Here is a 17969-nt window from a genome sequence, read left to right as displayed (position 1 = left end):
CTTCACTCTACTTGTTGTAATGTGAGTTGTGGTCCACAACTTTTCTGCAACTTCATTCACTCATCTTAGTCCTGTGATGACATTTCTAAAAATAGAAGTCTGGTCGGCTGTGAACAGAGAAGCGTAAGCTAGTGTAGATGATGGAGTCAGTTCCACCATGCCTGTTACTTTCTGCCTCAAAGCAACTTCTTTCTCATCCTTTTTCCTTTCTCACCGCCCTAAAAAAAGGCCAAGTTTAAAACTAAGTGTGTGGCCAGCACAAACGCTCTGGAAGTCGCTCTCCTACTACAAGGCAGAGGCCATTCGTTTTTGTAAACAGAATCAAAATGCAGATCTGAATTAAAATCATGAAGTAGGAAGCGAGAGTGAGACTGCTTTAAGACTCAGCAGGACATGGTTTTATGGTGTTTATCTCAATTACCATTAACATGATAATTGAGATGAAACAATTATTGAGCCTCATTTGATTTCACAGTTTTGTCTTGTGTTATAAATGCAGCGCACCCTTTCCTTAACAGCGGCGTACTTTTGCCCATTTTTGTGACTGACTGCAATATGTTGAATATAGTTTACCCAAATGTGGAATATATTTTTAGGAGTTTTCAGTTATAGAAGTGCACTAAACGTTACAACTAGTAGTATTAAGATAAAGATTTCCTTTAGTCCCACAACAGGGACATTTCAAGAGTTACAGCAGCAAAGTAGATAGCAAACAGCAGTATAAACTAGAAGAGTTATAAGAGAGGTATTAGCAAATAAGCAAGTAAAAAATATAATAAAACATTACCAATTTACAATATAAACAAGTAGAAATATAGAAATAATTTAATTTATATTTATTTTATTTAATGTAAATACTAGTTTAGTCATTTTCAATAACGTTAAAACTAAGTTCATCTTATTTATGTAAATGTATAATTAGTATTTATTTATTTTCTTTATATTTATAATTTATATATTCATAAAAACATTTTTACATTTATTTAATTTGTTTTTCAGTTAACCTTTATGTTTAAGTTTTTAAAGAATCCACTGTTTCAATAAATGCATGATATTTCTATGAGTAATATTGTAAAATATAACTAATTAAGATCTCCAAAAAAACCCAAATAATTGTGATTATGATTTTTTTTTTTGGCCATAATCGAGCAGCTCTAACAGAAACTACACAAACAGAGCAAATTAAGGTAATGCTGTAGAAAAACTCAATGGCTAATGACATTCTTTTATGATTTATGATCGAAACTGATGAATGGGAACATGATCTTGAAGACTATCAGCAACAACCACAGACTAAAAATATCATTGTTTGTCTATGCTTGCTGTAGTTTTGCATTTTGAAGCTCAAAAATGAGTCCACAGATGGTTTTCAGATCCACCATCCATTACATCTCTCTTTTAGTTCTATTGCTTTTCATCTCTTTCAAGCCCTGACCTGTAATAACACACACACACACACACACACACACACACACACACACACACACACACACACACATTCTGTCGCTCAAAGCTATCAACACGTTTGCCTCCCTCTCTTTCTGTCTGGTTGTGTACTGGAGGAGAGCTGGTGGCCAAAGCCTCTCTCCATGCTTGTTTGTTCCACTTCCCAGCAGGCAGATGGAAGTAACGTTTGTCAGGCCCATCTACTGAACCACAGAGGAGAGAGAGGGTAGGGAGAATGTGAATGTTCAGCTTGTACAATGTTGGAGGAAATAAGTGGGAGGGAGAGACTTTACAGAACAGCTAAGGTGAACGTAGCGCCACTTGTTTAAGTCCCAGGTAGTTTTCCTCTCATGCTGTATTGCAGTCACATCCCTAAACAGTACTTAAACTTATTCGCCTCACAGCATGGATCTGTGATGGCTCACTGCTGCATAGGCCAACAGTTTCCACGTATTGAACTGCGCCAACATCCTGCAGAGATGTTTGGGTCTACAAGCAGAAAGAGAACTAAGAATATTTCCCACCTTTGGTGAGAAGGAAGTCTATAGTGTTACTGAGCAGTACTCAAAGTATTGTACTCTTTTTTAAAAAGGCTTTTTGAAAAATATAAAAAGGATATGTATGCCAATATACTGTATATAGTACTATATACCTCTTGTTGTAAACAGTTTACATGAAAACACAGAGCTGATTCTTCTAACAAGTGTTGCCTGTGTATCCAAAGCCTGATATGTCTTATTTTTCTGTGTGATAGAGCTCAATTGTTTTCCCCAAACTATTAAAAACACATTAATGAGCCACACTGGTGACATGTTCCATCATTATGATGACTGATGAAGGATAACACTTTGATACACGCAGAATGTGACTGGAAATAGTTAATACACTATTGTTTTCTACAAACTACACTGCCCTGTAGTTTGAGGAAAATGCACTTAGTTGCCAGTGTATTAGGTATACCTAGCTAAAATGAATGCAGTCTTACACAACATCCCTGCAATTACCCCTACCTTTGTGAGGTTATAATGGTATAACGTTATAATGTTTATAACATTACCTTTGTGATCTTTTTGAAGGCAACCGTTTTTGGATCTGTTGAATTGTATTGTATTATAAGTCTTTATATTATTTTGTTTTTGAACCATACAGTACATCAATGGGTATTATTGAGTTAAATACCAGGCGCCTTTGCTGCTGAATGTTAGTGTACAGTGGGTTTACTGGAGCCCTGTCCCTGAAAACAGCTTGGCCTTTCAGAGAAATTTCAGCCAGCTGGCAGAAATATCAGGACAGCTCCGGAGTCAGCTCCTTGGGCAACAGCCGTGACACATGTCCATCTCCCCTCATCCATAACCTGACACCAATAACAGCAGTGATACTTGGACAGATTGAAGAGTTGCTCATGCTTGAGCAACGCCACTGTAACACCGGAAACTTTAAAATAATTAGCTAAAAGTAATGGATAAACGGTTAAAATAATTATTACCACCCCACCCTCCCCTTTACCCGCCTCGTCCACCCTTAATCTTACTTCCACTGTGATTAAACGGTTGAAATCGTATCTAAAGTAATGGATAAACTGTTGAAATAGTTAGCTAAAGTATTGGATAAATGGTTGAAATCATTAGCTAAAGTAATGGATAAACTATTGAAATAGTTAGCTAAAGTAATGGATGAACTATTGAAATAGTTAGCTAAAGTAATGGTTAAACTATTGAAATAGTTAGCTAAAGTAATGGATAAACTATTGAAATCGTAAGCTAAAGTATTGGATAAATCATTGAAATATTCAGCTAAAGTATTGAATAAACAGAAATAGTTAGCTAAAGTAATGGATAAATGGTTGAAATATTCAGCTAGTGTATTGAATAAACAGAAATAGTTAGCTAAAGAAATGGATGAACTGTTGAAATAGTTAGCTAAAGTAATGGATAAACGGTTGAAATTATTAGCTAGTGTATTGAATAAACAGAAATAGTTAGCTAAAGAAATGGATGAACTGTTGAAATAGACAGCTAAAGTATTGGATAAACAGTTGAAATCGTTAGCTAAAGTATTGGATAAACGGTTGAAATAGTTTGCTAATAGTAGTAAGATTGCTGACTAAACCAACCTAATTGGCAGTTTTGATTGTATAAAAAAACCAAAAACCCATCAATAACCATATATGCACTGTTATAGAATGAATAGTGTTTTACATTAAAATATATTGGGATTCAATGAAGGGGCATGTGGGAAATCTGACAGCGTTGTTGGGGTACTGCAGACTAAAAGGAATGAAAACCACTGATTAACAACATTCAGATATTGTTGAGTGAGGATTTAATAAATCATTTTCTGTTAAATTATACTTTTTTTCAGCTCAAAGTTTTAAAAGGAGGTTACCCAGGGTTTACCATGAAAAGGATGAGGATATAATGTTTTATTAAAAAATAAAGAAAGCTCAAGATAACCTTTTGTTGACTGAAACAAAACAATCTTTATACATCTCTCGGTGCATTTCTAATAGAGAAAAATTGCAAAACCTAGTTCTGCAAGTATTAATTGAAATTTCAACCTTCAACCATTCAGTTTCCTTTTGTCTTCCGCTTTATCTCCTGCTCTTCGTTTTTCACTTCCATCACTCTTCATTTCTTTCCCACTTTCGATCTATTTCATTCATTCCTCTCTATTACCACCCTCACTTTCCTCGCCTCGTCCACCCTTGACCTTACTTCCCCTGTGCATTGCTCTTCCTGTTCTTTTTAATTTTCTCCCCTTTCATTCTGGCCTTCTCTGCCTCCGCGTCCTCCTCCTCCTCCATCCTCTCTCTCTCTCCCTCTCTCTCTCTCTCTCTCTCTCTCGCATCAATTTGCTTAACCTCGTACAATTTTGTCACCTTTCCCCTTCTCCTATGTCTCATTTCTACAATACTATCTCTCATTTTCTCCCGTGGCTCTCACCTTCCCTTCCATTCTATTTTATAATGTTCTCATGAAATGTGTTTTCTCCCTTTTCTTCTACATCTCTTCTTTATCATTTATCCCAATCTACTAATTCTGCATCTTCCATTTTTACTTTGTTAAATCTTTGTCGCACCCCCCTCTAATTTAATTTCCATCCTTATCATTCCCATCCTTTTTATCTCTTTTCTCTCTCATAACTTTCTGTGTGGTTCCTCTCTATTTTTACACTCTCTTCTCTTGTGATTTCCCTCTTGCTATTACCCTTTACTACTCACCATTCATTCCTGTTCTCCTCCGTTTCTCTCTCTTGCAGGGGAGTGGTTCGTGTGGATGTGAACCTCCAGGATGTGGACATTGACCAGTGCTCCAACAGTGGCTGGTTCGCTGGGACTCACCGCTGTAATCTCACCAGTATGGAAGTGAGTATGCTCTAGTTGTCTATCAGCCAGAAATCACAGAAAATTGTTACATTCAACCATTTTTACTCAATTACACACCCTTCAGTCTGATCATTATTTCCTGAAAAATGCAATTAAACATGGTCAAACAGCATGATCAAAGCAATCGAATGTGCATCAAGTGGAAAAAACACAACAACATACCCTGTTGGACATTAGTGTTGTTCACCATTTCCTCTCACTAACATGCTCCTTATTAGAGTGCCCTTGACCTGATTACTTACTGTAAGCCTCTCTGGTTGAGAGCATCAGCTAACTGACCAGATGCTAATGTTTCAGCCATGCTGTATGAAACATGATATCGTTGGAACGTTTCAAAAGATAGACGTTTTACAAGACTAAGCGTCTTAAGCCACATTCTACACTAAGTCCAGTCTGTACGAAATGTTTTCCCAATCCATCTACTAGATGTTTAGATATTTCACTGGACAGGTGAAACTATGACCTGCTGATTGCACTAGACAAAAGCCAGAAGATCAACACAACTGCAGTGTGTGCATTCATGCATCTGCTTAGAAATGCATTCCACAAAAAACACTGAGTTACCTTCTTACCTCGTCTTATTACTGCATAACATACAGGCTCTACATTGTTTTTGTGGTTTGAATGTATGTTGTATTTAACAAAAATGAAAAAAAGGGAGATAATGATTGGAGTTTTTACTATTTTTTACTGCTAAATTTGACTTACTCCACATTAACATAGTCTTATTATAACATTTTTACCAGCAGCAGCTCGAAACTATATATTTTACTGCATTTTATAAAGCGACTACATCAATATTGAGCAGAATTTAGTTCAGAGTGTTGGTCCGGCCCTCCACAACCTTCGCAGTATCTCATGTGGCCCCTTGGGGAAATTAATTGCCCACCCCTGCTCTAGACCGAAGTGGTGGACTGACTTGAACTTCAGTGCTAGTGTGGCTAAAAAGTCACAGTGATTGTTCTGACAATTTCATGGTAAATTGTCTGAAAAGTCAAAACCCCAGACAGTGGCCCTCTGTCTGCAGACATCAGTGAGAGTGCTGCAGCATGCTTGTCTGATGATGTGGCTTGGTGATGGTGGTATGTCTTCTCCATGCTATAGTGCTTTTACCTGTGTGACCGCCATGATGGAACTGGCAGTGGCAATACATCATGTTTGTATCTATTAAAGCTGCTGTGTGCTATTTGCATGTGTGTGTGTGTGTGTGTGTGTGAGTTTGTGTGCTTTTGTCAGTGTGCAGGCTGTGCGTTCGCTGCCTCGCTCATGTCAGTGCCAATGCGTTAGTTTTGTGTGATGTATTGCAGGAAGCCACTCTCACTCCAGCAGGGGAGAGTAACTGCTCAGGCTTGCGTGGCATGTCGCTGGCCATATGATGTATAATAAATGCAGTGTAATGGATTGCAGCAAGATGTGGTGAATAATTGACCATGCTCTTTGTCTGTGTGCCACCCCCCTCTCAGTCTGTCATGGGGGGCAAACTACAGAGGAAACGTGTTCGCCCCCATGTTCGTCTTGATCTGTTTTGCTGTTTCTTCTGCATTGCTCCATTTTTATTAGCAAATCTCTCATGGCTGCTGTCTGGTGGCATCTAAATGGTGCTGATTATAGCACTCTGGTTCAGATATGTGTGAGTATACAGATGGTGTGAGTGGTAGTCTTCTATTATAATCACACTGGTGGGCAGAGACAGCCTACCAAGGCCATTCCTGCCTGTCCATCTAAGACCACTTTCATTGAAATTCTCAGAATGATCCGAGGTGTCTCCTGTGTGCAAGTATGTATTTTTGGTTGTAATTGGGTATATTAATCTGTATAGGATTTTCCTTCTACCCTGTTGCTTTTAAACAGCTTATGTTGTGTATAAAATTAAACCTGAACATGAAAGACTATGAGAGGAGATTTTCAGAGGATCATTACAGAGCTTACCACTCATTACTCTCCTCCTCTGATGATTCTCCTTCACACACCATATTTGGCCAAGCGGCAGTCAATGATTCAGTGCCATCTTGAATCAGCAGTGTTATCTGTCTCTGTTCCAAATGTAGGAATGTTGGAAGCAAGAATAAAGAACACAGCATAGAATTGAAACTATAAATTATATGAATTCATCACAAATGTTTTGTTACAGTGGACAAGTATCGACCATGAAAATCTATTCGTTTCTAATAGTGTCATTAATCTTGTTCTTCTATGGATCATTTCATTTAGTTTTTGCAGGATCATAGCTGTCTACTGTATATGTAAGGCGGTTCAACAGAGGTAACAAATGTGTGTTTGAGCCTTTACTTTATAAAACAATAAACAAGTGACAACCAGGGCCTAGGAAGTGAAGCCGATATGGAGGTGCCTTACACTTGCATTCTTTCTAATGGCCAGCAGGGGGCGACTCCACTGGTTGCAAAAAGAAATCTATTTGTATGGGAGTCTATGAGACAACCCTTCTTACTTGATTTATTACCTCAAATAACATTTTCCTAGTTTATGATCGAAATCTCTTGCCATAATGTTCAGCCTTTCACAGTGTGTTTTCAGTTCAGGAAAGAAGTTAAAACACTTTGGTTGCCTACTAAAAATGCTTAAAGGAGTCGGGTGTTCATTTTTGCACATGGGGAGAAGTTAGCCTGCAGAAATTCTTTCCAGAAAACCTTTTTAACAAGTGGTTAATGTTGTAAAAAGGTCTATTTGAACCCAATCCATGATCTTTCTCTTAACCTAACCTTAAGTAGTTTCATTACCTCGACCTAACCAAACTGTGACAAAAAAACAAGGTTTCTCACATGACACAAATCCCAGCCCCTGTTTTTCTTTATATTACTACAACTACTACAACATTTCTGACAGGAAGTTAAGCCAAGAAGGCAAACTTGATGTTGCTTTATTTGCTAGATGTCACTTGCACTTATTGCTGCACTAATGGCTCTTATTGCACTATACCTTGATTGTTTGCTTTTTTCTTCCTGTAAGTCGCTTTGGATAAAAGCGTCTGCTAAATGACTAAATGTAAAGGTGAATGTAAACTAGCTCCATCTCGTTATTCAAAAATAGTCCCTTCTGGCTTCAGAAAACCAAGATGGTGGCAGCCAAGATGCCAATCATGAGGCTTCAAAATGGAAGTCCACAAACCAATGGGTGGTGATACAGTGGCAACATCCACTTTTTACATACAGTCCATGGCTATATAACAACAAGTACAGGACTCTACAGCCAGCTGGCCTTGGTGTGAAATCAGCATGCTAACATAATCACAATACTGATGCCATCATGCTCACGTTTAGTTGTTTGGCGTGAATGTATTGGATGTCATGGCAATCCATTCAATATAAGACCAAAAATGTCATATTTATTGTGGATGGATGTGAAAGTCAGGGATCACATCATAGTTTTAGTAAGTCCACCATGAGAGTGGACAGTTAACTGATGGTGTTTGAGCTTCTGTAATATTTCCAGATTGTCACATAAATCACTGTTAGGACTATATAAAGAGAGGTGAGAATCATATCACAGTTATAGAAGAGGAAGTGGTTAAGAGTTGGAATAATCTTGAAAAAATAAGTGAATATATAGCAAATATAATTGAACAACAAGTTGTATGGTTTTATTGTTACCAAAAGGGGGGGAATATGAGCCTTAAGATCACAGTGCTGTATCAAATTGATTTTGTTTTAAAGTTCAGTTCATTGTCTTGTTGCTTTCTCTCCCCCATCATGTGTCCTTCTGTGCCACTTCCCTCTCAATAATTCAGTCTTTTCATTTCTTTTTCCAGCCTGTTCCTACTTGCTATAATCAATTGCTTATTGCTGTTGTTCAGCCATCCCATTACTCACACTTTGGTGTCGTGCTTTTGGGACTTTACCTCAATTTTCTTGTTCGAATCAAAGTCTGAAAACAGTGCAGTCAAAGTCTTTCAGGAAAAACGATTTTGCTGCTAAAGAAGTATCCCAGTGCACCACAGACACAACGCTACATTTAGGTAAAACTTGAATAAAAAGAAAAAGGGGTTGTTGTTTTTTTTGGCTTGTTATCACAGGCCGAGTAGAAAGGAATTGCCTTTTGTCCCAGAGTCCCCATTAAAAAGCAGTTCATTTCTAAATCTCACTAAATACATTTTTTGGGAAATGGGCTGTGGAAAGTCAGTGTGAGGCTCATTGCTTTCTCCATTGAGAACAAACACACCCTGAGGCTCCGTCTCAGAGAGAGAGAGAGATAATAACGAGACAGACTCTAGTAATGTGACAGAGCAGAGTATTACCACAATGGTTTGCTTCTCATTGTTACTATGATGTAATGGCTCAGTTTGTAGCTGAACAACTTTTATCTTAACACTCTGCAGTTGCTCAACTCTGTTTGTTTTGTCTGAGCTGTTTTTTTTAAATGTCCTTTCCTTTGTTGTTAAGGCAGTTTGGTGAAACCTGAGGAGGTTTGGTAATGTCTGGCCATTTCATCCCTCAAACTGCAGGTTGAAAAGTCTGTTTTACTTAAGGTTCCTCACTGAGTGAAATAACCTGGAAGTATCAAAGTTGCAGCCATCATGGTGAGCTGGTTGATTGCTTCCTTTCTTCATTTCCTTTATCAACGGGTACAATGGAAAGGAGATAATACTATTCCGCGCTTCCATGTGGTGGTAACATTTACCGGTAAAGTGACGCACCATTGTGCTGTTCATGTAAGCAAACGAATGAGGATAAAGGCCAGGCTTGGGCCAAATCTGTATCTAGATTTCACTGGGGTATACGGTATATGAGGGTGTTTGTGTGTAATAATAATAGATAGGTGGTGCAATGACAAGCATCAGTAAAGAAGAAGGAAAAAAAGACAAGATATAATAAATAAGTAAACAGTACAAAGGCAAAATATAACACGTAGACAGACTGACAGACACATAGGAAATCTTGACATTGTACAGATTACTATATATTGATATTGCACATCACTGACTTGTCAGTTTTGGTGTGTGCGGTCTACTGGAAGCAGGGTTGATTGTTAAGTCTGACAGCAGCAGCAGGAAGGACCTGCGGTATCTCTCCTTCACACAGCGCAGCTGAAGCGGTCTGTCACTGAAGGAGCTGCCCTGTGCTGTCAGAGGGACAATAATGACATACAATTATTTTCATGCAATCATACTAATTGGGATTCATGGTGATACATATGAGTGGACAGGAGAGTGAGCGCGAGGAAGCATTTTCAATTTGGCGATCATTTCACTGTTTAACTTTTGTGACAGGTAGTCTATACTCTATATACTCAACTTTGGTAATGAAGTAATGTTTTTCACTGGGTTGTCCATGTTTATATAGACTGCACATAAATACATTTAAGTTAATAGATGTGTGAATCATCAGAGACCCCACGATACCATTTTATCCCGATACTTGATTCACAATACTATATTATTGTGATTTAAGCGTTTTGCAATATGGTGAGTATCGCGATGCAATATATATATATATATTTAACTGCATTTTGTATTCACAAAATTAAATTAGCCTAAATAAAGAAACTTTGCAGCGACACAGTATCATGACATGATACCTATAGATTCATTTGATCTCCTAGTTTTATTTGATACCAGTATCTCAAGTATGTGAGCCCGCTACGGCCTCCGGAAAGAAAACAAAAACAAGGAAAATACTGAAGGCCTGCCGGACGTTGGAACGGTAAACATCGTTACTTAGCGGCCATGAATCGATATAATATTGCCACGCAAAATATTGCAATACTATGCTGTATCGATTTTTTCCCCCACCTCTATAAGTTAATGAGTCCTGCTCAGTTCCTGCTGCCCACTTCCTTCTTTGTAGCGGGCGGTAAGCGTGTTGGTCTCACTGGCCATTTTGGACATAACCGTATGGAGTCTAGTCCAGCTTGTTTGGCTCCCTACCTGACTAGCTCCCTACCCGTCTCATGGCATCTCTTCTAATGGTGGGGAGGCTCAGGGACCATTAGACACAGTGCTGCAGCTGACCACCGGCCCACTGCTCAACTCATTTTCTGTTACCAGTGTATCATGAAAGCATGGTGGAATTACAATGCTAGCTAGCTAGCTAGCTAATTTGTAAATTTAATGTGCCATTCACAAATAATTCAATTCTGGGGCCAAAGACTGATATTATTATTTCTTTAAGCCAGCGGATATTCAGGTTGGTTGTTGTTTACACTCTGATTAGCAATTTGAGACATGAGAATGGAGTTTGAGCTCAGAGACAACACACATAACCAGATAGTTATGTAGCCAGCATAGCTAAGTAAGCCAAGCTAATAAAAAGCTAAATCATCATCAGATGCTAGGTAATTGGTTCCTGGATTTTATTTGGAGCATTTCAAATGCATTCCGCCTCTTTTGCTCTCAAAACAGACTCTTTACCTGTAGTCAACCAAAGGCAAATGTGATTGATCATTACAACTCGGACTTCAAATGGAAACCAGAACGCTTCTAAAACCAGAATCTGTTTTGAGATGACACTGTTGTCCCAGCCAAGGAAAGCACATCTCTTTTGCCAAAAATGTGTTTGTTTTACTCATATCTGTAACCAGTGTAGCATAAAAGTATAGACCTTGCTCACTAACTAGCCAGCCAGCCAAATCAGTATGTCGAGGCAAAAAGCATTTGCCAATCACTGCACAGTCAAAGCTGCACCCAGTTGTTTGTCACACTGGAGTGGGCGTGGTGTTATCTAGAGTGGGTCAACTGGTTTAGAGCGAATAAACAAAGCTGCATAAATGTCATTTTGTCAGAAGATGACAGTGTAATGTATTTCTGTAATCATTCAGTAAACAGTAGAAGAAGTAGAGATTTTGCCAGAGAGAGAAAAAAGAACAAAAAAGAGGTTGCTAATTGGACAACTTTGGCCACTCGCGGGAGAAAATTAAGGGAAGTCTTCAGGAATCAATTGGGCAACTTGGGTCACTGACATTTGATCCACTGTTAAAAATCTAGTTAAAAACGACCAAGGCCTAAAATGTGACTGTAAAAGAAGTGCCTTAAATTTAAGTCCTTTTGCACAGTTACATGCACAGCTTCTTCTTCTTCTTCTACTTCTTCTTCTTGGCCTTTTTTCTGCTCTGCCCGGATACAGCGAGGCAGTGGAGGAAGGTAGGATGTGTCACCATGAACCAAATACAAGACTTCATGCATTATGGATAGTCAGTCGTAGGGGAAGCATCTTACATAAGAAGCCCCTGCTTATATAATTAGACAAGGACTTGAGAATGATTAGTGTGGGTGATTTGTGACCGGATGCATCGTTATAGTATATGTTTTCTCTCTTTGTGCGTGCTCTTTTTAAATGTAAGTAAGCATCCTTATGTGTGCAGCGTGTTTGCATATATGCACATCTGTGTGTGTTTTCCCTCCACCCGTCCTGTAAAACGTGCTGCTGGAGATAAAGGGCTTCAAAGGCAGAGCACTGCTAATGAGTGTAAACTGCTGTGACAGCCAAGGAGGGTTACCCCCTCTGTCTCTGCTATCGCTTTCTCTCCTCAATCAGCTACACTTCCTCTTCCAGCTCTCTTCCACACACTCTGTTTCCATGGCTATTCACACTCTCCAAAATCTCTCTCTATCTCTGGCTATCCGCCCCTCTTCATCTCTCTTTTTTACTCTCTTGTTTTCCATTTTTGCCTTGTCCATCACCCTTATTCCTGTCTCTGTGTCTCCATTCTCTTGAAGCCAATTAACTCCTCTGAGGAGGTGCAGAAAGACAAGCCAGAAATTATCCCTCCATCTGTCTACATGCTCTGTTTTTGCCAGCCTAACACATTAAATCATTATTTGATCTGACCAAGATATAATTGAGAAATACTATTCACCTTCTACTGCAATACAGGCCGCATCCTCCCTCGAAAACTGGTGACCTCGGCTGTTTTCGCCTCCTTATTTGTGGATTTACCTTCATGCAGACATAGAAAGACAGAAAAAAGCAGCAACACCATTATTTCTAGCTCCCACTCAGCTACTGCTTACAGATATGTGTGAGCCCCTCTATTTTGAAAAATTAATTACCCGGACACATGTGGCCTTTCCCTGCCCCGCTGCAAGAAACCGGGCTCTGCAGTCTAAGTCTGTATGGGGTGAAAAAAGGGACATAAATTAAATATTTGTCTCTGCTTTACTGTGTGTCTTTTTTTGCAGTCCTTATCGTTTCTGGCACATTGCGGAGAAAGAAGAGGATTTAAGCTTCAAAAGTCTTAAAGTCAGTATAAATACTGCATGTAAGGAAAGGGATATCCAACTGAATAAGACACAGCAAAAGCCTGTGCAGGATGTTCGAAGTAATGGATGTTTAGGTTGAGGGAATATGCTGGATTTGGGGTTTCTTCGAAGATATGTCATTCTGTATTTGTCAGGGAAGCAGACGCTCGTAAGACTTGTTTTTTTTACCTGCCTTATCTCTCCCAGGTGAAAAAAAAAGGAAAAAAGGTGAGTTGAGGAGCAGAGGAGACAGAAAATAACCTGTTCTGCTCTGTCTTTTCCTGTTCCACTCTCCTCGCTCTGTTTTGTTCTGCCAGAGGCTCTCCGTCTCTCCTCGGGGAGTTTGAAGCTCTACAGTTAAAGCTGGGTTGAAGTGTTTCAACACTAACTGCATCTTTACACCAATTGGCAATGCATGTGTGTGTTTAAGTAGTTTTTTTTTCATCATCAAAGAGACTGTTAGTGTTTATATTCAAAGCCGCTTTTCAAAAAAAGGTCAAACGAAGGTGAATAAACTTGCAAATTAATGAAGCGAGCTCTACTCTACAGCTGTGAGAATGTGGATATATTTCAAAAAGGCTTTTCTCTCCTGGGTGCTGCAGGGAACACACAAATTCACATTGTGAATTAACATACACTCCTATGCCCATTAAAGGCTATTGCCACCTGGAGTGATCCTAGACACTGCCAGGACTGTGACACTAAGGGCTTTCTTTCCAAATGGACCTACTCATGCTGAACATGCAGACCACTGCAGAGTGTGAAAACATCCGACAAAACGTGTTTGTTATAGTTCAGGTTCATTGGAACAGTGACATCAACACTTTCTGTGACACCCCTGTCTAGAATGCATTAAAATATGTATAATGTGCATAATCTCCTTCGTTATAAGCACTTTATAAAGCTTTTTTAACAATGATCATACGACTTTATAAAGCATTTTATAATGACTTATAAGGTCAATAAGGTACTTTATAATGGCTCGTCATTTGATGACATTGTTTTGCAAGCCAATGTCTATAATGCATCATAAAAAACATATTAAGTGATATAATAAGTGCTACATCTGACCACATTAGGCCCTAATCGGCTTTCTGTATTTTTTCTATATTATATATGTCATATTCCACTTATATATTTATACATATTTATTCATTGATGTTCATACTAATACATGCAACAACTTATTTAACTTATTTAACATGCCAAAATATATTGTCTCCAATGTGCAGTATCTGTAAAATGCAAAGTACTTTCAGGAAACAAACACACAAAATATATATTAATAATAAATGCCAAATAGCAGAAATGTATGTATAAAATGTATAAATATATCTTATATTTTATATTCTTATTCTGTCTTCTATATCTATGTGTCTGTATCTTGAGCTGCTGTGACAACTAAATTTCCCCACTGCGGGATAAATAAAGTCATATCTCATCTTATCTCTCCTAACTATAAGCAGATAATAACACATAATAATTACACAGATTAAGTAGAGTTATTATAGAATAGAGGTATTGTGCATTATCTCAGGAACCTGGCAGAAACTTCCACTTGACTCAACGATGAACTACTTCAATTTAAGTGGTGAAAGGTAAAAGGTTAAGGTCACTAAGACCTTGTGTCGGTCGCATTCTTGTGAACGCAATATCTCAGGAACACCAGAATCTTCCAATTTGAACGAATGATGAACTAATTAGAGTTTGGAGGTCAAACATTCAGGCTACTGTGAACTCACAAAATACATGTTTTGGCCATAACTCAAGAATTAATAGACTGATGATGACGACATTTTACACAATGACATCATGATGACATTTTATATCAAAAAGGCGAATGGTCCATTTGTGACATCACAAAAACACTTTTTCGGCCATTAGTTAACACCACACCTCAGTAACAGACGGAGAGACATTTGGTCGGATGCTGAATTGGTGACACCAATCTTCCAACTGTGCTGATTGTTTCTGATCTTCTGCTATATATATATATATATATATATATATATATATATATGAGATATGAGTCTTAACAGACAGATATAAACTGCTTGAGGAGGCGTACAACTGAGAGACGGTAATTATAGTTTTCACTTTACTTGCAGCAAACAGTCCACTTATAGTGACTTAAAAGCAGCTTGTATTATTTCTGGCTGTAGCTCAAGAAATCCATTACTTCATTTCTCCACTGAGACCAACTTATCATCACATTATAATGCATTATTAAAAGATGAGGGTTATAATTTATATATATATATATATATGTATATATATATATATACACACACACACACACACATACTATGATGATCCTTGCCAAAACATTTCAGTGAGTGACCACCAATTATGAATATTTATTAGTAATGATATCCAGTGGTGAAATGTAACTAAGTGCATTTACTAAAAGTACTCTACTAAAACCACAAAGTGATGAGCTTTATACCTTGTCATCATTATTAATATTTATGGTAGTTGTTTGATTTTTATACAAATATATATAAAAACAACAATTTATGGTTTTATCAGTTTTAACCACTGTGTTCCAGTGGTTGAATGTAACTAAGTACATTTACTCAAGTACTGTACTTGAGTAAAATTGTGAGGTACTTGTTCTTTATTTGAGTATTTTCATGTAATTTTATACTTCTACTTCACTACATTTAGAGGGAAATCTTGTACTTTTTACTCCACTACATTTAGCTGACAGCTTTAGTTACTTTTCACATCAAGATTTAACATAAAAACATGATACATTTTTAGCGATTAGATATTTTTTTTCTACAAATAAAACCTCATAACAGTATATTAATTAGTTAAAAGAGCCCTATCTTGATAAAATCTAAATGCTGCTTACATATAAATGAATGAATGTTAGTGATACAATATATATTTGGAATATATAAAACAATCTGAGTGGGTCCTTTCTGCATAACGAGTACGTTTACTTTTTATACTTTAAGCACATTTTGATGCTGATACTTTTGTACTTTTACTTAAGTAAGATTTGAATGCAGGACTTTTACTAGTGGAGTAATTTCACAGTGTGGTATTAGTACTTGATATTGATGCTAGATATCGGCATAATATAAAGTGTTATTTCTTAGCTGTGTACTCACGTAGACACAGTCAACACACAGTCCGGATGAAAACTGAGCAGCACTATTTATCATGAGAAAGTTATTGCTCGACCTTTGCTAATATAAAACCACATCAATAATACAAGACCACACATAAGTTTAGCTTTACGACAGTCGGTTGTTGTCAATTCTAGGCGCCCTGACCGTCAACACTTTTTATTAAAAAGGGAATGTTGCAATATCTTTCTGTTCCTTAATAAAACACTCAGCTGGAAGATACTGCAGGCAAATGTCTCAGCTTTTTAAGTGTCAGCCAATAACTCTAGTTTACATACTTAGTTATTCACTAATCCACTAATCTTTGACAAGGACAACCTTTCAGTGATTATGAAATTATTTTATGCATGTATTACCTCTACCAGTGAGGTTACTGATTTTTGAGGCCTGATTTTCATGAAACTTGGTGGAAGGTTGTAGCGCGGGTCAAGGAAGAAACCATTCAATTTGGGAGCTGAATCACCAAACCTATACACATGTTTTCTTTTCTCTTTAATTAACATTGCAAGTTGGAGCATTTGTGCTGCATCTATTTGCTGCTGGAATACTCTGAGTTCCGCATCATATTTTACAGCTCATGTATCTGTTTCCTTTGCTCTTTACGAATACCATTAGCTTAAAGGTCAGGATCCACATTATGCAAGAAGTCTTTAAAAAGCCATTTGCAATACTATTGAAAATGTGAAACAAAACAACATCTTTTTCGTACTTAATTTTTTTATTTTTAGGATTCTTTAGTAAGTTTTAGTTTTTTAAAAGAAACTTTAGGACTAGGGATGGCCGTTTGGAAGAAACCTGCCAAATCTATATCAACATCTATAACGTTAAATTAATTAATCAATTTATCGCTATGTATAAAAACATGCATAAATGGGCAAAATAAAAGATATATACAGTACTATGCAAAAGCCTGTTTTAATAATGGACACTTTTATTTTGAAAGGACAAAAAGAGACTTCCTGTCGATCTTAAAACTAACTCAAGTGAGATGATTCTGTAAAGAAAACATCTAGGAGTTCAATGTTTTATTCCCAAAGAAACATGAGGTTAATTTTCACAGTAATCTTGCATATTTGAGTGTTTTTTGTGTTTTAAATACGTTTTGGATCAAATTAAACTTTCATTCATGCTAGCAAGGTTTGATAGGTTCAGTGATACTGATAAGCAGTCAGAGATAAAATTAGAATAAAAAAATACACAGATCGATATATTACACGTGATCAACCAAATTCTTAACGACTATTAATCAATAATGGATTAATTTTTACCATCCCTATTTAGGATGCAATGTGCCTCCATTCCGAGCACAAAGCCATTACAGTAAGCAGTGTAATTCTAAGGCTGTGATAAGATGCCACACAGCTTTCTCAGGCATTTACTGTTGCATGCCACAGTCCTTTTCACTTCAGCTTTCATTTCCTGTGGACATTCAGAACCACAGAATAGAACGGACTTGGTTGCTGTTAAACAGTATATATGGTTGTTTATAGGCTGTATCTGTACCTGTCATTATTGATTTAAACTGGTGCTGGATATGTGTTTTTTTTAACATAGTTTGAGATTATTATTATTTTGAGTTAGTAAGTTACTACATTGTATTTTTTACCTCCTTCCATGAAATGATTGTGACAATGTGATTAATTCTTGACGGATAAAGTGTATATCTTCTCAAAACTGTATTAATCAATCTCTTCCAAAGTGATTACTGATGCTTTTAAATAGGAATAAACAGAGGACTGTGTCTGAAAACAAAAATATTCCAACTTTATGGGCAACAGTGTACACTGTAAAAAGAAAAAATCTGTTTAAT

At 37.3% G+C, this 17969-nt stretch overlaps 1 protein-coding gene across 2 annotated transcripts in view; it reads left to right on the top strand.

Annotated features, from left to right (window-relative positions):
- The window catches only part of LOC131980796 (probable G-protein coupled receptor 158), a 98275-nt gene that overhangs the window by 6631 nt on the left and 73675 nt on the right, over positions 1-17969 (top strand). For both annotated transcript variants that reach the window (XM_059345099.1, XM_059345098.1), the window contains exon 2: positions 4705-4810. In XM_059345099.1, coding sequence (XP_059201082.1) covers positions 4705-4810 — 106 coding nt within the window. The remainder of the gene's footprint in view (positions 1-4704; positions 4811-17969) is intronic.

Source organism: Centropristis striata, chromosome 11 (assembly GCF_030273125.1).
Source record: "Centropristis striata isolate RG_2023a ecotype Rhode Island chromosome 11, C.striata_1.0, whole genome shotgun sequence".
Taxonomy (NCBI): domain Eukaryota; kingdom Metazoa; phylum Chordata; class Actinopteri; order Perciformes; family Serranidae; genus Centropristis; species Centropristis striata.
The sequence above is the reverse complement of the archived record's forward strand: the minus strand, read 5'-3'. Positions and strand labels throughout refer to the sequence as shown.